The sequence below is a fragment of the Aquarana catesbeiana genome, linkage group LG04, assembly GCF_042186555.1.
Source record: "Aquarana catesbeiana isolate 2022-GZ linkage group LG04, ASM4218655v1, whole genome shotgun sequence".
NCBI lineage: Eukaryota > Metazoa > Chordata > Amphibia > Anura > Ranidae > Aquarana > Aquarana catesbeiana.
The window spans coordinates 457,302,777-457,317,287 of NC_133327.1; the positions used below are offsets into that span (position 1 = coordinate 457,302,777).

General features: G+C 41.6%; 1 protein-coding gene across 3 annotated transcripts in view; it reads left to right on the plus strand.

The window, feature by feature from the left end:
* FMN2 (formin 2) overlaps positions 1-14,511 on the plus strand; it is a 262,967-nt gene that overhangs the window by 83,013 nt on the left and 165,443 nt on the right. For all 3 annotated transcript variants that reach the window (XR_012243937.1, XM_073627509.1, XM_073627510.1), the window contains exon 8: positions 10,762-10,823. Coding sequence is in view for 2 of the 3 variants with exons in the window: in XM_073627509.1 (XP_073483610.1) it covers positions 10,762-10,823 (62 nt within the window). In the remaining variant the exon portion in view is untranslated. The remainder of the gene's footprint in view (positions 1-10,761; positions 10,824-14,511) is intronic.

Below are 14,511 nucleotides of genomic sequence, written 5' to 3' on the forward strand. Positions count from 1 at the left end.
GTTACAAACCCTCCAGCAACACTGAATGTGTGTTCGCAAAGCATGCTGGATGCAGGACAGGCCAGTAGCTCAATTGCATATTGAACAAGTTCTGGCCAGTGGTCCATCTTCAAGACCCAGTAACCCAGTGGATGCTCTGTTGGAAAGGTCTCCAAGTCTGCTCTTGCCCCTAGATATTACTGCACCATGTAATGCAGACGTTGGTGATGGTTGCTTGAACCGATCAGACCTTGGCGCTAAGGACTGAAAAATTGTTTAAAGGCATCGGTCAGACGGCCACCTTCTTCACCACTCTTCCTCTGACTGAACAAAGCCTCAGCAACACGTTGTCCAGCACCAGGAAATGGTAACCTCCCAGGGTTTGGAAATGCATTGTACAAACCTTTCTTCAAGGCCTCCTGAAGATGTTTCATCCTCTGCTCCCTCTGTGAAGGCAGGATGAGTTACAACCTTACCCTTGTAAAGTGGATCATGAATGGTTGCCAGCCAGTAATGATCCCTCTCCTTAATATCACAAATCCTAGGGTCCTTTTGCAGGCTTTGCAGAATCAGGGAGGCCATGCAGTGTAAGTTTGCAGAGGGTCACTAAGGATCACATGATCCATAACTACCTCCTCCCAGCAATGTCCAACTCCTTGGGTTTCTGGGGACTGAAAACATTCCTTTGAAGACTGCTGCTGAATGTTATCCTCTACATCCATGCTGACACAATCTTCCTCCTCCTCCTCTTCTTTCTGTGTGTTTGGCGGGCCAGCAGGAATGCTATCTGGATAAACGGGGCTTGAGAGGAAAGGAAGTCCTCCTCTTCCTCACGCTGTTCTGCCTTAAGTGCCCTGTCCATGATTGCACAAAGCGTGTGCTCCAGCAGGAAGACTAGAGGGACAACTTCACTGATGCATGCATTGTCTGTGCTCACCATCCTTGTGGCCTCCTAAAATGGTGACAGGACAGTGCATGCATCCTTGATCAGTAGCCACTGGCGTGGTGAAAAGAAGCCAAGCTCCTCTGACCCTGTCCTGGTGCCATACTCGCACAGGTACTCATTGATGGCCCTCTGCTGTGTGTGCAGCTGCTGTAGCATTGCCAGCGTTGAGTTCCGCCTGGTGGGCATGTCACATATGAGGCGGTTGGTGGGCAGGTTGCATTTCCTTTGAATGTCAGTGAGCTGAGCACTGGCATTGTATGACCGGCGGAAATAACCACAGACTTTTCTGACCTGCCTTAGGAGATCCTGTAAGCCTGGGTACCTGCTTAAGAACTGCTACACCACCAAATTCAGGACGTGTGCCAAACATGGAACATGAGTCAAGTGTCCCTGTCGGAGGGCAGAGAGAAGGTTGTTGCCACTGTCGCATACAACCATTCCTGGCTGAAGCTGGCATGGCGTCAACCACCTGCAGAGTTGACAGAATTTCTGCCCCAGTGTGGCTCCTGTCCCCTAGGCACACCAACTCAAGCACCACATGGCACTGTTTAGCCTGACTGCTTGCATATCCACTTGAAAGCTTACGAAGCACAGCTGGTTCGGAGGATAAATCTGCAGAAGAGGCCATAGAGGAAGAGAAAAAGGAGGGGGTGGAGAAAGCTGTGGCAGAATCACCACTAGCATTTTGGAGGCGTGGTGACGGAACAAGCTCTAACACTGAACCCTGTCCTGCAATCTTCCCAGCTGCCAGCAGAATTACTCAGTGCGCCATGAAGGAAAAGTAACGTCCCTGCCCATGCCTGCTGGACCATAGGTCAGCGGTAATATGAACCTTACTGCTGACCACCCTGTCCAACAAGGCCAAAACATTGCCTTCCACATGCCAGTAGAGAGACGGAATGGCCTTCAGTGAAAAGAAATGGTGTTTTGGAACCTGCCACTGAGGTACAGCACATTCCACAAATTCACAAAATTGTGAATCCAAAATTGTGAACCAGCTGAAAAGGCAGCAGTTGCAGTGCTAGTAATTTGGCCAAGCTAGCATTTAGATGCTGAGCATGTGGATAGCTGGGACCGAATTTCTTTTTACGGTTCAGCAACTGGAGTAGGGAAATTTCAGTGCTAAAATCAATTGGTGGTGTACTGCTAGCAGATCGGCTGCAAGTACTTGGGACACCTATTGCTATACCTTCATTCCTCTCAGTGCAGGCTTTTGAGAGGACTGGAGGTATAGTAGGGTTGGAGATCCCAGATGAGGCGCAAGGAGAACTTCGCCTTTTTCTTTGATGTGGGCCTTTCAAGTGCTGATGCCAACGGACTGCATGGCAGGTCGTCATATGTCTGGTCAAGCATGTGGCGCCCAAGCAGCTGCTGTTCTGGCCACGCTTGATCCACTTCAGACATAGGTTGCAAGCAGCAACTGTGCGATCTGCTGCACACGTGTTGAAAAAGGCCCACAACAAGGAACTTTTAAAAGTCAGTGGGGATTCAGCAGCGCCCTGCACCTGTGGAGCTCTGCGGTGTGATGCAATAGGGTGGCTGCCCTTAAGCTGCCCCCTAGAAGACATCCTGCCTCGTTGGAGTTGTGCTTCACTTTCCTCCTCTCTTCTCTCAGGCACCCAAGTACAGTCAGTGACCTCATCATCCCCTCCCTCCTCGTCACTGGAGCAAACTTGGCAGTATGGTGCAGCTGGGGGAACATGACTGCCAGTTTCTTGTCCTTCTGTGGCACCCCCCTCTCTAGGCTCACATTACTCCCTTCCTCAACCTGTGAACCAACATTGGAGCCTTCAAATCCATGCGCATATAATCAACACTGTGGTTGAATAATTCTGAGGACTCCTCCGTGCATGATGGTGGGGCTATGGAAGGAGTGACTGTGGACAAGGAGCCGGTGGAATAAGCTGCTTTGATAGCTGCGTTGGAAGGCAAACTACTCTGAGCCTGGGTGACAGAGGTTGAGGAGGATGAGGATGGCTTCGTTATCCACTCCACCAACTCTTCTGCATGCTGTGGCTCAAAAAAGGACAAGCGTGCCCCACGGCCACCTACAAGGGATGCACCATGTCCACGACCACCACTGTTGACTGTAAACACAGAGACTGCTTGCCCTCTTTTAGTGGCCTGTGAGTGTCTCCCTCTCCTTGATGGGCTTCCAGACATGATATTAGATACTGTGTACACCGCCTGAAGTGTATTAGAAAGTGTACAACGGCTGCACTGTATTTGTATACTGTGTACTCCACCAGAAGTGTAGTAGAAACTGTACACACTGTATTAGATACTGTGTACACTGCCTGAAGTATATTAGAAACAGTACACCATGGAATGCACTGTAGATATAGGCTACACTAAATGCAGAGTATATATATATATATATATATATATTAATACACCGCCTGAAGTGTATTAGAAACAGTACACCACAGCATGCACTGTAGATATAGGCTACACTGAATGCAGAGTATATACAGTGGAGACGGAAAGTATTCAGACCCCCTTAAATTTTTCACTCTTTGTTATATTGCAGCTATTTGCTAAAATCATTTAAGTTCATTTTTTTCCTCATTAATGTACACACAGCACCCCATATTGACAGAAAAACACAGAATTGTTTACATTTTTGCAGATTTATTAAAAAAGAAAAACTGAAAATTCACATGGTCCTACATGGTTCTACACCTTCATTTGAGTCCAGCTGTGTTTAATTATACTGATTGGACTTGATTAGGAAAGCCACACACCTGTCTATATAAGACCTTACAGCTCACAGTGCATGTCAGAGCAAATGAGAATCATGAGGTCAAAGGAACTGCCTGAAGAGCTCAGAGACAGATTTGTGGCACAGATCTGGCCAAGGTTACAAAAATATTTCTGCTGCACTTAAGGTTCCTAAGAGCACAGTGGCCTCCATAATCCTTAAAATGGAAGACGTTTGGGACGACCAGAACCCTTCCTAGAGCTGGCCGTCTGGCCAAACTGAGCTATTGGGGGAGAAGAGCCTTGGTGAGAGAGGTAAAGAAGAACCCAAAGATCACTGTGGCTGAGCTCCAGAGATGCAGTCGGGAGATGAGAGAAAGTTGTAGAACGTCAATCATCACTGCAGCCCTCCACCAGTCGGGGCTTTATGGCAGAGTGGCCCGACGGAAGCCTCTCCTTAGTGCAAGATACATGAAAGCCCGCATGGAGTTTGCTAAAAAAAACACCTGAAGGACTCCAAGATGGTGAGAAATAAGATTCTTTGGTCTGATGAGACCAAGATAGAACTTTTTGGCCTTAATTCTAAGCGGTATGTGTGGAGAAAACCAGGCACTGCTCATCCCCTGTCCAATACAGTCCCAACAGTGAAGCATGGCGGTGGCAGCATCATGCTGTGGGGGTGTTTTTCAGCTGCAGGGACAGGACGACTGGTTGCAATCGAAGGAAAGATGAATGCGGCCAAGTACAGGGATATCCTGGATGAAAACCTTCTCCAGAGTGCTCAGGACCTCAGACTGGGCCGAAGGTTTACCTTCCAACAAGACAATGACCCTAAGCACACAGCTAAAATAACGAAGGAGTGGCTTCACAACTACTCTGTGACTGTTCTTGAATGGCCCAGCCAGAGCCCTGACTTAAACCCAATCGAGCATCTCTGGAGAGACCTAAAAATGGCTGTCCACCCATGTTTACCATCCAACCTGACAGAACTGGAGAGGATCTGCAAGAAGGAATGGCAGAGGATCCCCAAATCCAGGTGTGAAAAACGTGTTGCATCTTTCCCAAAAAGACTCATGGCTTAGATCAAAAGGGTGCTTCTACTAAATACTGAGCAAAGGGTCTGAATACTTAGGACTGAATACTTTCTGTCCCCACTGTGTATACTAGACTATATATATATATATATATATATATATATATATATATATATATATATATATATATATATATATATATATATATATATATATTTATATTTATTTATTTATTAATACACTGCCTGCACTGACTTTATATAAAGTAAACACTGAATATATAGTCTATGCTAAATGCAGAGTATATATATATATATATATATATATATATATATATATATATTTTTATATATATATATATATATATATATATATATATATATATATATATATCTATATATCTATATTAGACTGACTGTATATATATATATATATATATGTAGCACTGACCCCCGAAGGAGCTGCTGATTTAAATTGGGTTGTTGCCGTTACCCCTTACCTGTAGTTTCACCACATCAGGAACTTAGAGTCTATATTGAGCCTTGCGCCCACCAATGTATGCACCAGTCACTTAGTTCTTTTTCCAATGCTTTATTACAAGACAACTTGAAAGAAGTAGCAGTAAAGAGGTTGAAGGGGAACTGCAGATACCTTTTTGTAGCAGATCACTTACGGACTCTTCAGAATATAGGACAAAACACAGCTTTCTCTCTGTAAAACTTGTATGGCTGGGTAGATCTCTGCCAAAGACCTAGCAACCTGCAAGATGTCTGGACAAGCCTCTCTCACAGGCTTAGCAGCCAGCATACGCCTGGATAAGTCTCTCTCACAAACTTAGCAGCCAGACAGTTAGTTACCTTGATTCAAATTGTAGAGCAGCTTCTTCACAGTACCAGAACCTTTAAGCCAACCCGGCAGTACTGTAAGGGTAGGTTAGAGATAGTTGCGTCCTCCAAGTAAGTCACCAGGCCCTTCTAAGAGACCAACCTTCATCCTGGCTCTCTCCAGCAAGGGTCCTCCCCTGGATTTTCTCAGTTTGGCTCCTCTTCTTCCTAACAGGCAAGACAGCCTAAGGACCACCAATGAGGTAGTAGGCCCCAGACAGGCTTCTGGGCCTACTTGCACAGCTGCAGTGACGCAGCCTCCAGCCCGGAGGGCCACGAGGTAAGAACTCCCCAAAGCACATGGCATCTGTTCCATAAATACTCTCTCCCAGAATTCACAGCGGCAGGAACCTCCCACTGGGCTGTTTCTGAAAGAAGAATATTCATTAAAATTTCACTAGGTTGTTATTCGCACACTGTCCCATGGTACCAGTGACACCTACTGACAACAGTGGGAACTGCACAACCAAGTCAATTCCAGAACAGATCCAGTAAACTATATACATTAAATCTAAGCTGATTACAGCTCAGCCAAAAACTAAATTTACATGCGAGCGCCTGATCAAAAGGAGCAGGGCGCTACATATATATCAAATACACTGCCACTAACTGAATAACCTGCCTGCTTAATCTAACTCAAGCTATCTCTCTGTCCACACCAAAAACACTACACACGGCCGCTCTGTAAGCAGCCTTATATAGTGTGGGACATGGACTTAGTCCCCCTGAGCCATGACTGCCCAAAGGCACCCTGCCAAAGGCGAATGTTCCATAATAAAAAATCTTAAAAAACTCTAGTGGGGAATGTGGCGCTGTTCAAAAGTGTGTATTAATAGGAAGTGTGTAGTGATAATATTGTGAGAAAGACTATGAACGGATGTTAAACAAAACATGTCATGTGTATACCATAAATATCAAACGTCACATAGTGTAAAAAACAGAAGTGCAAATGTGTTGTAAATAATCATATAAGAGATACATGCACTCAAAAAAGTAAATTATACCAATGTGTAAATGTGCGTAATGGTGGCGTGAGTAAACAAAAATGCAAGAACAAATGCACAAAAATGTCTAAAAGATGCACAAATAGCAACAACGGTGTAATAAATAATAAGTATGATAGTGCACCAAAATAGTCATAAATCAAGTCCAAATCGTGTAAGTGTCCAAAAATAAAATTCTACATGAAAAAGGAAGAAAAACTGTGAAAAAGTGTCTTAGCGATCCAAAAAGATCCCATGAAAATTTGTTGTGATCATGGTGTAAAACTCTTCTTCTGGAACCCCCACTTGTGTCCCCACTCACCGGAAGACCCAATCCCTGCAGGGGTAATGGGCAAGTGAAAATAAATCCACTGATAGAATTCGATCGGTGTCCCCTTTTACGGATCCGCGATCCCCTTCCTGTTCTGGGTTGTCACTGCTCCTTTAAAATAGTCCACCAGAGCGTATCCGTATGCATGGAGAAAGAAGGAGCCTCATAGTGTAAATCCAAAAATATGTTTTATTAATTATATCAGCTCACATAAAAAATGGAATGATTAAAATTAGGTAGAACAATAAAGTGTAATTAAAAATGGCACTGTTCCGCCGGCTAAAGAAAAGCCGATGGAGACAGTGGCGAGGCAGCGGCGTGCGTTCCACAGCCGATCAGCCAAAAACCGGAAGCGAACCAACAATAGACTGTGCAGCAACTTATGCGTACCAACGTGACCACGCCTTACGCGTTTCGTCATCAAGACGTCATCTGAGGCACCAGATAATGTTTGGCGAATGAGCGAACACCCGATGTTTAAGTTGAACTTATGTTCGACCCGACCATCGAGCTCATTCTTAATGGTTACACTGCAGGAGCACAAATGGTGGACAGGAATAGAGTGTTGGCATATAACAGGGAGTACCTAAACAAGGACCTTTATGGCAGGACCAGGTATTGATGAAATGGAAAGCTGATTTTAGCACCTAGGGTAACATACTATTACTTCAACAGAGAAAATTCAGATCATCCAGTTGACTGAGCTGTCGACAGGGCTTTCTATCTTGAGACTGGATAAAAAAAACACATTCTTTGACAGATTAAACAGATCTCTTATATGTATTTCATCTGTGTATTTTTCTGCGTTAAGTGTTAGGGTGCAGGTTAGGATCTGAGGGCTGATTTTAGGGTTTTGTTTACATGTTAGGGTTTGGTTGGTGAAGGATTAGGAGTTTATGTTTATTAAAAGTCAGCAGCTACAAAAAATGTAGCTGCTGACTTTTAATAAACACAAACTCACCTTTGTCCCACGATCCAGTGATGTGCTTACCCGAGCCATCTCTTCTCTCCCAGGCGCCAGCATTTCAACTGTGCTTCGCGCTGCATGTCCTGAATGGTCCAGCAGTCATCTAGGACCTGTGACATGTCCTAGATTACTGGAGGGAGAGGGAGAGAAGAACTTCCGCTCAGATTGCCTAGGTACCCGCTCCCCCCCAAAAAAATGACATGCCAAAAGTGGCAGAGAGGAGTATTTAAGGCTGAACTTCCCCTTTTGGGTGGAGCTCTGCTTTAAGCCTGGTGCACACAATGAAAATATTGGACGAATGATCATCCTTTTTTTGCATGCTAGTCTCATATTGAAAATGAATAGGTTACTAGAGTTAGGAAAATTCACGAAAGACAGAATAAAGCTTCCCATAATTATGTAATGTATTGTATTGTATTGTAATGTATTCTTAAGTTTCCGAACATGTGCTGCCTTTGTCTCAAATTTTTTTTTATGGACGAATACTGCACTGAATAAATGAAAATCATTCACTGTTATCGTATGAGAAAACATTTTGTGCTTGTCCCTTCAGATAATTTTGCATGAACTGTCATGATTGGCTCTCAATAGATGATCGCTCCAAAAGCAGAATTTTTCTATCTGATTTTGTCGTAGTGTTTACAAGACAATAGGGTCAAGTTACCAGGTGTTTTAGAGCAGTGGTTCTCAACCCTGTCCTCGAGTACCCCCAAAAGGCCATGTATCTTGCACAGGTGCTTTAAATAATAGTTAATGGCTTGGTATTTTGGACAGCTATTTTATCTAAGAGAAATTCACAAAATATGGCCTGTTGGGGGTACTTGAGGACAGGGTTGAGAACCACTGTTTTAGAGAACTGGGACATTTTGGATCACTGTGTAACTTTGACGTGTTTTTTACACTAAGGCCTAATTCACACCTATGCATGTTTTAGTGAGCTTTCAGTTTTGCAGAAACATACTACAGTCCATTTACATAGTTACATAGTAGGTGAGGTTGAAAAAAGACACAAGTCCATCAAGTCCAACCTATGTGTGTGATTATGTGTCAGTATTACATTACATATCCCTGTATATTGCGGTCATTCAGGTGATTATCTAATAGTTTCTTGAAGCTATCAATGCTCCCCGCTGAGACCACCGCCTGTGGAAGGGAATTCCACATCCTTGCCGCTCTTACAGTAAAGAACCCTCTACGTAGTTTAAGGTTAAACCTCTTTTCCTCTAATTGCAATGAGTGGCCACGAGTCTTATTAAACTCTCTTCTGCGAAAAAGTTTTATCCCTATTGTGGGGTCACCAGTACAGTATTTGTAAATTGAAATCATATCCCCTCTCAAGCGTCTCTTCTCCAGAGAGAATAAGTTCAGTGCTCGCAACCTTTCCTCATAACTAAGATCCTCCAGACCCTTTATTAGCTTTGTTGCCCTTCTTTGTACTCGCTCCATTTCCAGTACGTCCTTCCTGAGGACTGGTGCCCAGAACTGGACAGCATACTCCAGGTGCGGGCGGACCAGAGTCTTGTAGAGCGGGAGAATTATCGTTTTATCTCTGCAGTTGATCCCCCTTTTAATGCATGCCAATATTCTGTTTGCTTTATTAGCAGCAGCTTGGCATTGCATGCCGTTGCTGAGCCTATCATCCACTAGGACCCCCAAGTCCTTTTCCATCCTAGATTCCCCCAGAGGTTCTCCCCCCAGTGTATAGATTGCATTCATATTTTTGACACCCAAATGCATTATTTTACATTTTTCTACATTGAACCTCATTTGCCATGTAGTCGCCCACCCCATTAATTTGTTCAGGTCTTTTTGCAAGATTTCCACATCCTGCGGAGAAGTTATTGCCCTGCTTAGCTTAGTATCGTCTGCAAATACAGAGATGGAACTGTTTATCCCATCCTCCAGGTCATTTATGAACAAATTAAATAGGATTGGTCCCAGCACAGAACCCTGGGGGACCCCACTACCCACCCCTGACCATTCTGAGTACTCCCCATTTATCACCACCCTCTGAACACGCCCTTGTAGCCAGTTTTCAATCCATGTACTCACCCTATGGTCCATGCCAACGCACCTTATTTTGTACAGTAAACGTTTATGGGGAACTGTGTCAAATGCTTTTGCAAAATCCAGATACACCACGTCTACGGGCCTTCCTTTATCTAGATGGCAACTCACCTCCTCATAGAAGGTTAATAGATTGGTTTGGCAAGAACGATTCTTCATGAATCCATGCTGATTACTGCTAATGATATCATTCTTATTACTAAAATCATGTATATAGTCCCTTATCTTATCTTATCTTATCTTAACTTGGTTTCCTATGGATGTAGTTCACATCTGTGCATTTTATGGAAAGGGCCAGAGACTTTTTTCTGTTTTTTTAGTTCCATAGACTTCAATGGACCAAAAGCGTGTGTTAAAAAACGCAAATTGCACCTGCAATATGCAAACTGCAACCTGCCTAGATGCGAATCAGGCCTGAAAGCTCTTCATTGAGAACGATTATGTGGGACTCCTGGGTTGTGTACATACCACAGTCAGTGGGTATATTAGGATAGCTTAAGAAAGGTGAAGCCTGCGAGTCAATACTAGCTGGCAAAAAGCATGTGGAAGCTCTCCTTTAAAAATGCCATAGACAGCAAGCTAAATATAGAGTGAAATAAAGAGGCTGCCATTGCTGATTTCCTTATAATGCTTCTTGCTATTCCATCATGCTGACCTTGTCAGGCTTACTATATATCAAAGGAGAGATTTAAAAGCCAAAAATGCACTAAATAAACATATTTTTAAATTTGGGAAAAACTTGGGTTTTCTAAAAAAAAAAAAAAAAAAAAAAAAAAAAAGGTCAGCACTAAAAGCACTAAAATAAATCTTGATTACAGTTCCATTAAAAGATATGTATTGTGTAACACGTTTTATTTTTTCTTATTTTAGCCATTTTAAAAATGGACTATTCAGTTGTTGATTTAGAAACTCTTCAAGCTTTGTATGAAAATGTAAGTATTATTTGAACAAGATATTTAAATGTACATGCAGCTAAAATATATTTAAATTATATCAATATCGGTTGATATATTCTTTTATTCTTTTCCTTATCTTGTATATCAAAATGTCTATGATCCTAAAATAATGAAAGGCAATTTAGGTGTTTATGGTCATATATTGATGCATACGTATGGTCTAGTGTAGAATCTCTACCTGTTGGAGAACATCCTGAAATGCTCCTTCATACAGCCTAGCCTCTTTCTGAGATTTGTTGTTTACAAGTTAAAAACAGGTTTTTTTTGCTAGAAAATTACTTAGAACCCCCAAACATTATACATTTTTTTTCTAACACCCTAGAGAATAAAATGGCGGTCGTTGCAATACTTGCTGTCACACCGTATTTGCGCAGCGGTCTTACAAGTTTTTTTTTTGGAAAAAATACACTTTTTTGAATTAAAAAAATAAGACAACAGAAAAGTTAGCCCATTTTTTTATATTGTGAAAGATAATGTTGTGCCAAGTAAATAGATACCCAACATGTCACGCTTCAAAATTGCGTCCGCTCGTGGAATGGCGACAAACTTTTACCCTTAAAAATCTCCATAGGCGACGTTTAAAAAATTCTACAGGTTGCATGTTTTGATTTACAGAGGAGTTCTAGGGCTAGTATTATTGCTCTTGCTCTACCGATCATGGCGATACCTCACATGTGTGGTTTGAACACCCTTCATATGCGGGCGCTACTCACGTATGCGTTCGCTTCTGCGCGCAACCTTGTCGGGACGGTGCATTTTTAAAAAAATTATTTTTTCTTATTTATTTTACCTTTTATTTTTACACTGTTTTTTTTTTTTTTTAATTGTCACTTTTATTCCTATTACAAGGAATGTAAACATCCCTTGTAGTAGAAAAAAAGCATGACAGGACCTCTTAAATATGAGATCTGGGGTCAAAAAGACCTCAGATCTCATATTTACACAAAAATGCAATAAAAAAATTGTGATTTAAAAAATGGCCTTTTAAGAGCTGTGGGCGGAAGTGACGTTTTGACGTTGCTTCCACCCTGCATTGTTATGGAGACGGGTGGCGCCATCTTCCCCTCACTCGTTTCCATACCTAATAAAAGACAATACGCGATCGGTGGAGGGCACCGGAGTGTGGTAGGAGGGGGGGGCCCTGTTCCGCTGCCAATAAAAGTGATCTCACGGCGAATCCGCTGCAGAGACCACTTTTATCTTGTAGAAGAGGATACCGGGGTTATGGCAGTTAGCTTCTGCCATAACAACGATATCCTCCGTAAAACTGCGGCGGACGGTCCGTAAATGGCTACGGGATCATTTTTATTGAAATGCTTCAACATTTCATACTACAAAAGAGATGGAATTTTGATGCAGACTAAACGCAAAAAAACATAGGATTTACTAAGCTACATCAGTTATTTTAACTGCATACATTTTTTCATCACATTAATAGTTTCTCTTCTAAACAAAAGTATTACACAAGTGTGAATTTTTTACATGAAATCAAATGGTAACATAGATGATGTTTTGGTACCTTGCATGGTCCCATCCTCATGGCAACATAGTATGTAAACTGTGCAAACCTTTCTATTGCTTACAAGTAACCCTAAGCTGTATTGGTACTTGCAAACCAATAAAAGTGGCGCTAAATGGCGGTATAACTACCAGCTAATGCATATAATAGTGATCTAGTGTTCTAGCAAACAATGTGTATAAATAAAGGGTAAAAAAAACAATCATGGAAAATCTCATCAGTGTGAGAAAATAGAAATCGTGAAAAATCCCTGTAAAAGTGTGTCATACACACAGCAATATATATTGTATAATGATATAAAACGTGAAATATAAATGATATTAGTCCATAAAGATTCCACAGGCAGGACACTCACAGTGGTGCTGGGCGTTTCACAGAGGAGGATTGAGTTTGATTTGGATTTGCTTTGCAGTGTCAGTTTGGCTTGAATCAAGTTTTTTTCTTGTGAGTGTAATGATTGAAGTTTTAAGTTGAATACATTTTATATATTTTACGGTATCACACTATTTTGAGTTCTTTTTATGAATTGAGGTGACACTTGGATAATTAAAGAATCTGGATCCTTTGACCTTCCATTGACCAACCTTATACCTATGCCTTATTGCCAAAACACGAGAGTGTGAGGCATGTGGAGCTGGTGAGTGTTGAATTCAAGGGGAGAGGAATCACTAACACTGAGTGAATTGGTGGATTGTTTCCAGATACCTCACCTTTCCTGCACGGTGTCCTGCCTGTGGAATCTTTATGGACTAATATCATTTATATTTCACGTTTTATATCATTATACAATATATATTGCTGTGTGTATGACACACTTTTACAGGGATTTTTCACGATTTCTATTTTCTCACACTGATGAGATTTTCCATGATTGTTTTTTTTTACCCTTTATTTATACACATTGTTTGCTAGAACACTAGATCACTATTATATGTATTAGCTGGTAGTTATACCTCCATTTAGCGCCACTTTTATTGGTTTGCAAGTACCAATACAGCTTAGGGTTACTTGTAAGCAATAGAAAGGTTTGCACAGTTTATTTCATTTATTTTAAGTGGCAGCTCTATAGTTATTTCATTAGGACGTTCTCTTTTGTAGGGGGTAAGCACCCTTCTGCCTGGCATTTGAGCGCAGTGGTGAAAACTCGAGAGGGGCGCATAAATCTGAGTTTTCTCATTTGTAACATAGTATGTACCCTGTAGGACCCCTACAAGCTGACTATATTACCACATCTAAACACTGTTGGAATGCTGGTGACTTTTTGCATTCTTAGTTTAAATCCGTACATAACCATACGCTGTTTTTGTTGGTCGAGAGCTTTATAGAGTGTAGCTCACACGCAAATGTTATCAGGGTTATTATTGTTGTCTTCATCTCTAGTGGGGAGATTTTCCCTTACTTCCATCTTCTGCTGTCAAAGGGATGGAAAGTGAGGGAAATGCAAATGTTCTCTAGTCTTTCCAAAACTAATCAAAACATATTTGGCTTGAGATAGACTATAACTGTTGCTTTTGTAAATTTTTGATCCATAACTGCTAAAAAACTATATTTTCATGAAATAGAATACTTTCTCCACCTGGATTGGACCACACAGTTTACACTCACCAGAATTAAGCAATATTTTAAGGCATGAAAGCCCTGTGCAATACTCCTTGTGAATAGGGGTTGGCATATAAATACTACAAAAATCAATAACATAATATTCATGTGGTAAAAACCAGCTGTTCTGTGTGATAAAACCTGTAATCATTTCAAAACATGGTTTTTGATAGCAAAAATGGCTGAATAAACAACAGTACCGAATATACTGCATGCATTATGCTTTAGTGAATTGATCAGGTAAGGTTTGCAATGTCAAGGTCAGAAACTAAATAGCAGTAAGTGGCTAGGATAGATGCATTACTCGAAAGTAAAATAAATCACAAGGTTCAATGGAAGCAAACAGCAGAGTGAAACATAATGCACTAGATAAAATGAAGCAATTAGAACAGAACAAAAGGTTAGGCTAAAATCAATACAGGACACAGTGGAATTGATTTACTAAAACTGAAGAGTGCAAAATCTGCTGCAGCTGTGCATGATAGCCAATCAACTTCTAACTTCAATTTGTTCAATTAAGCATTGATAAAAAAAAGCTGGTTTCTA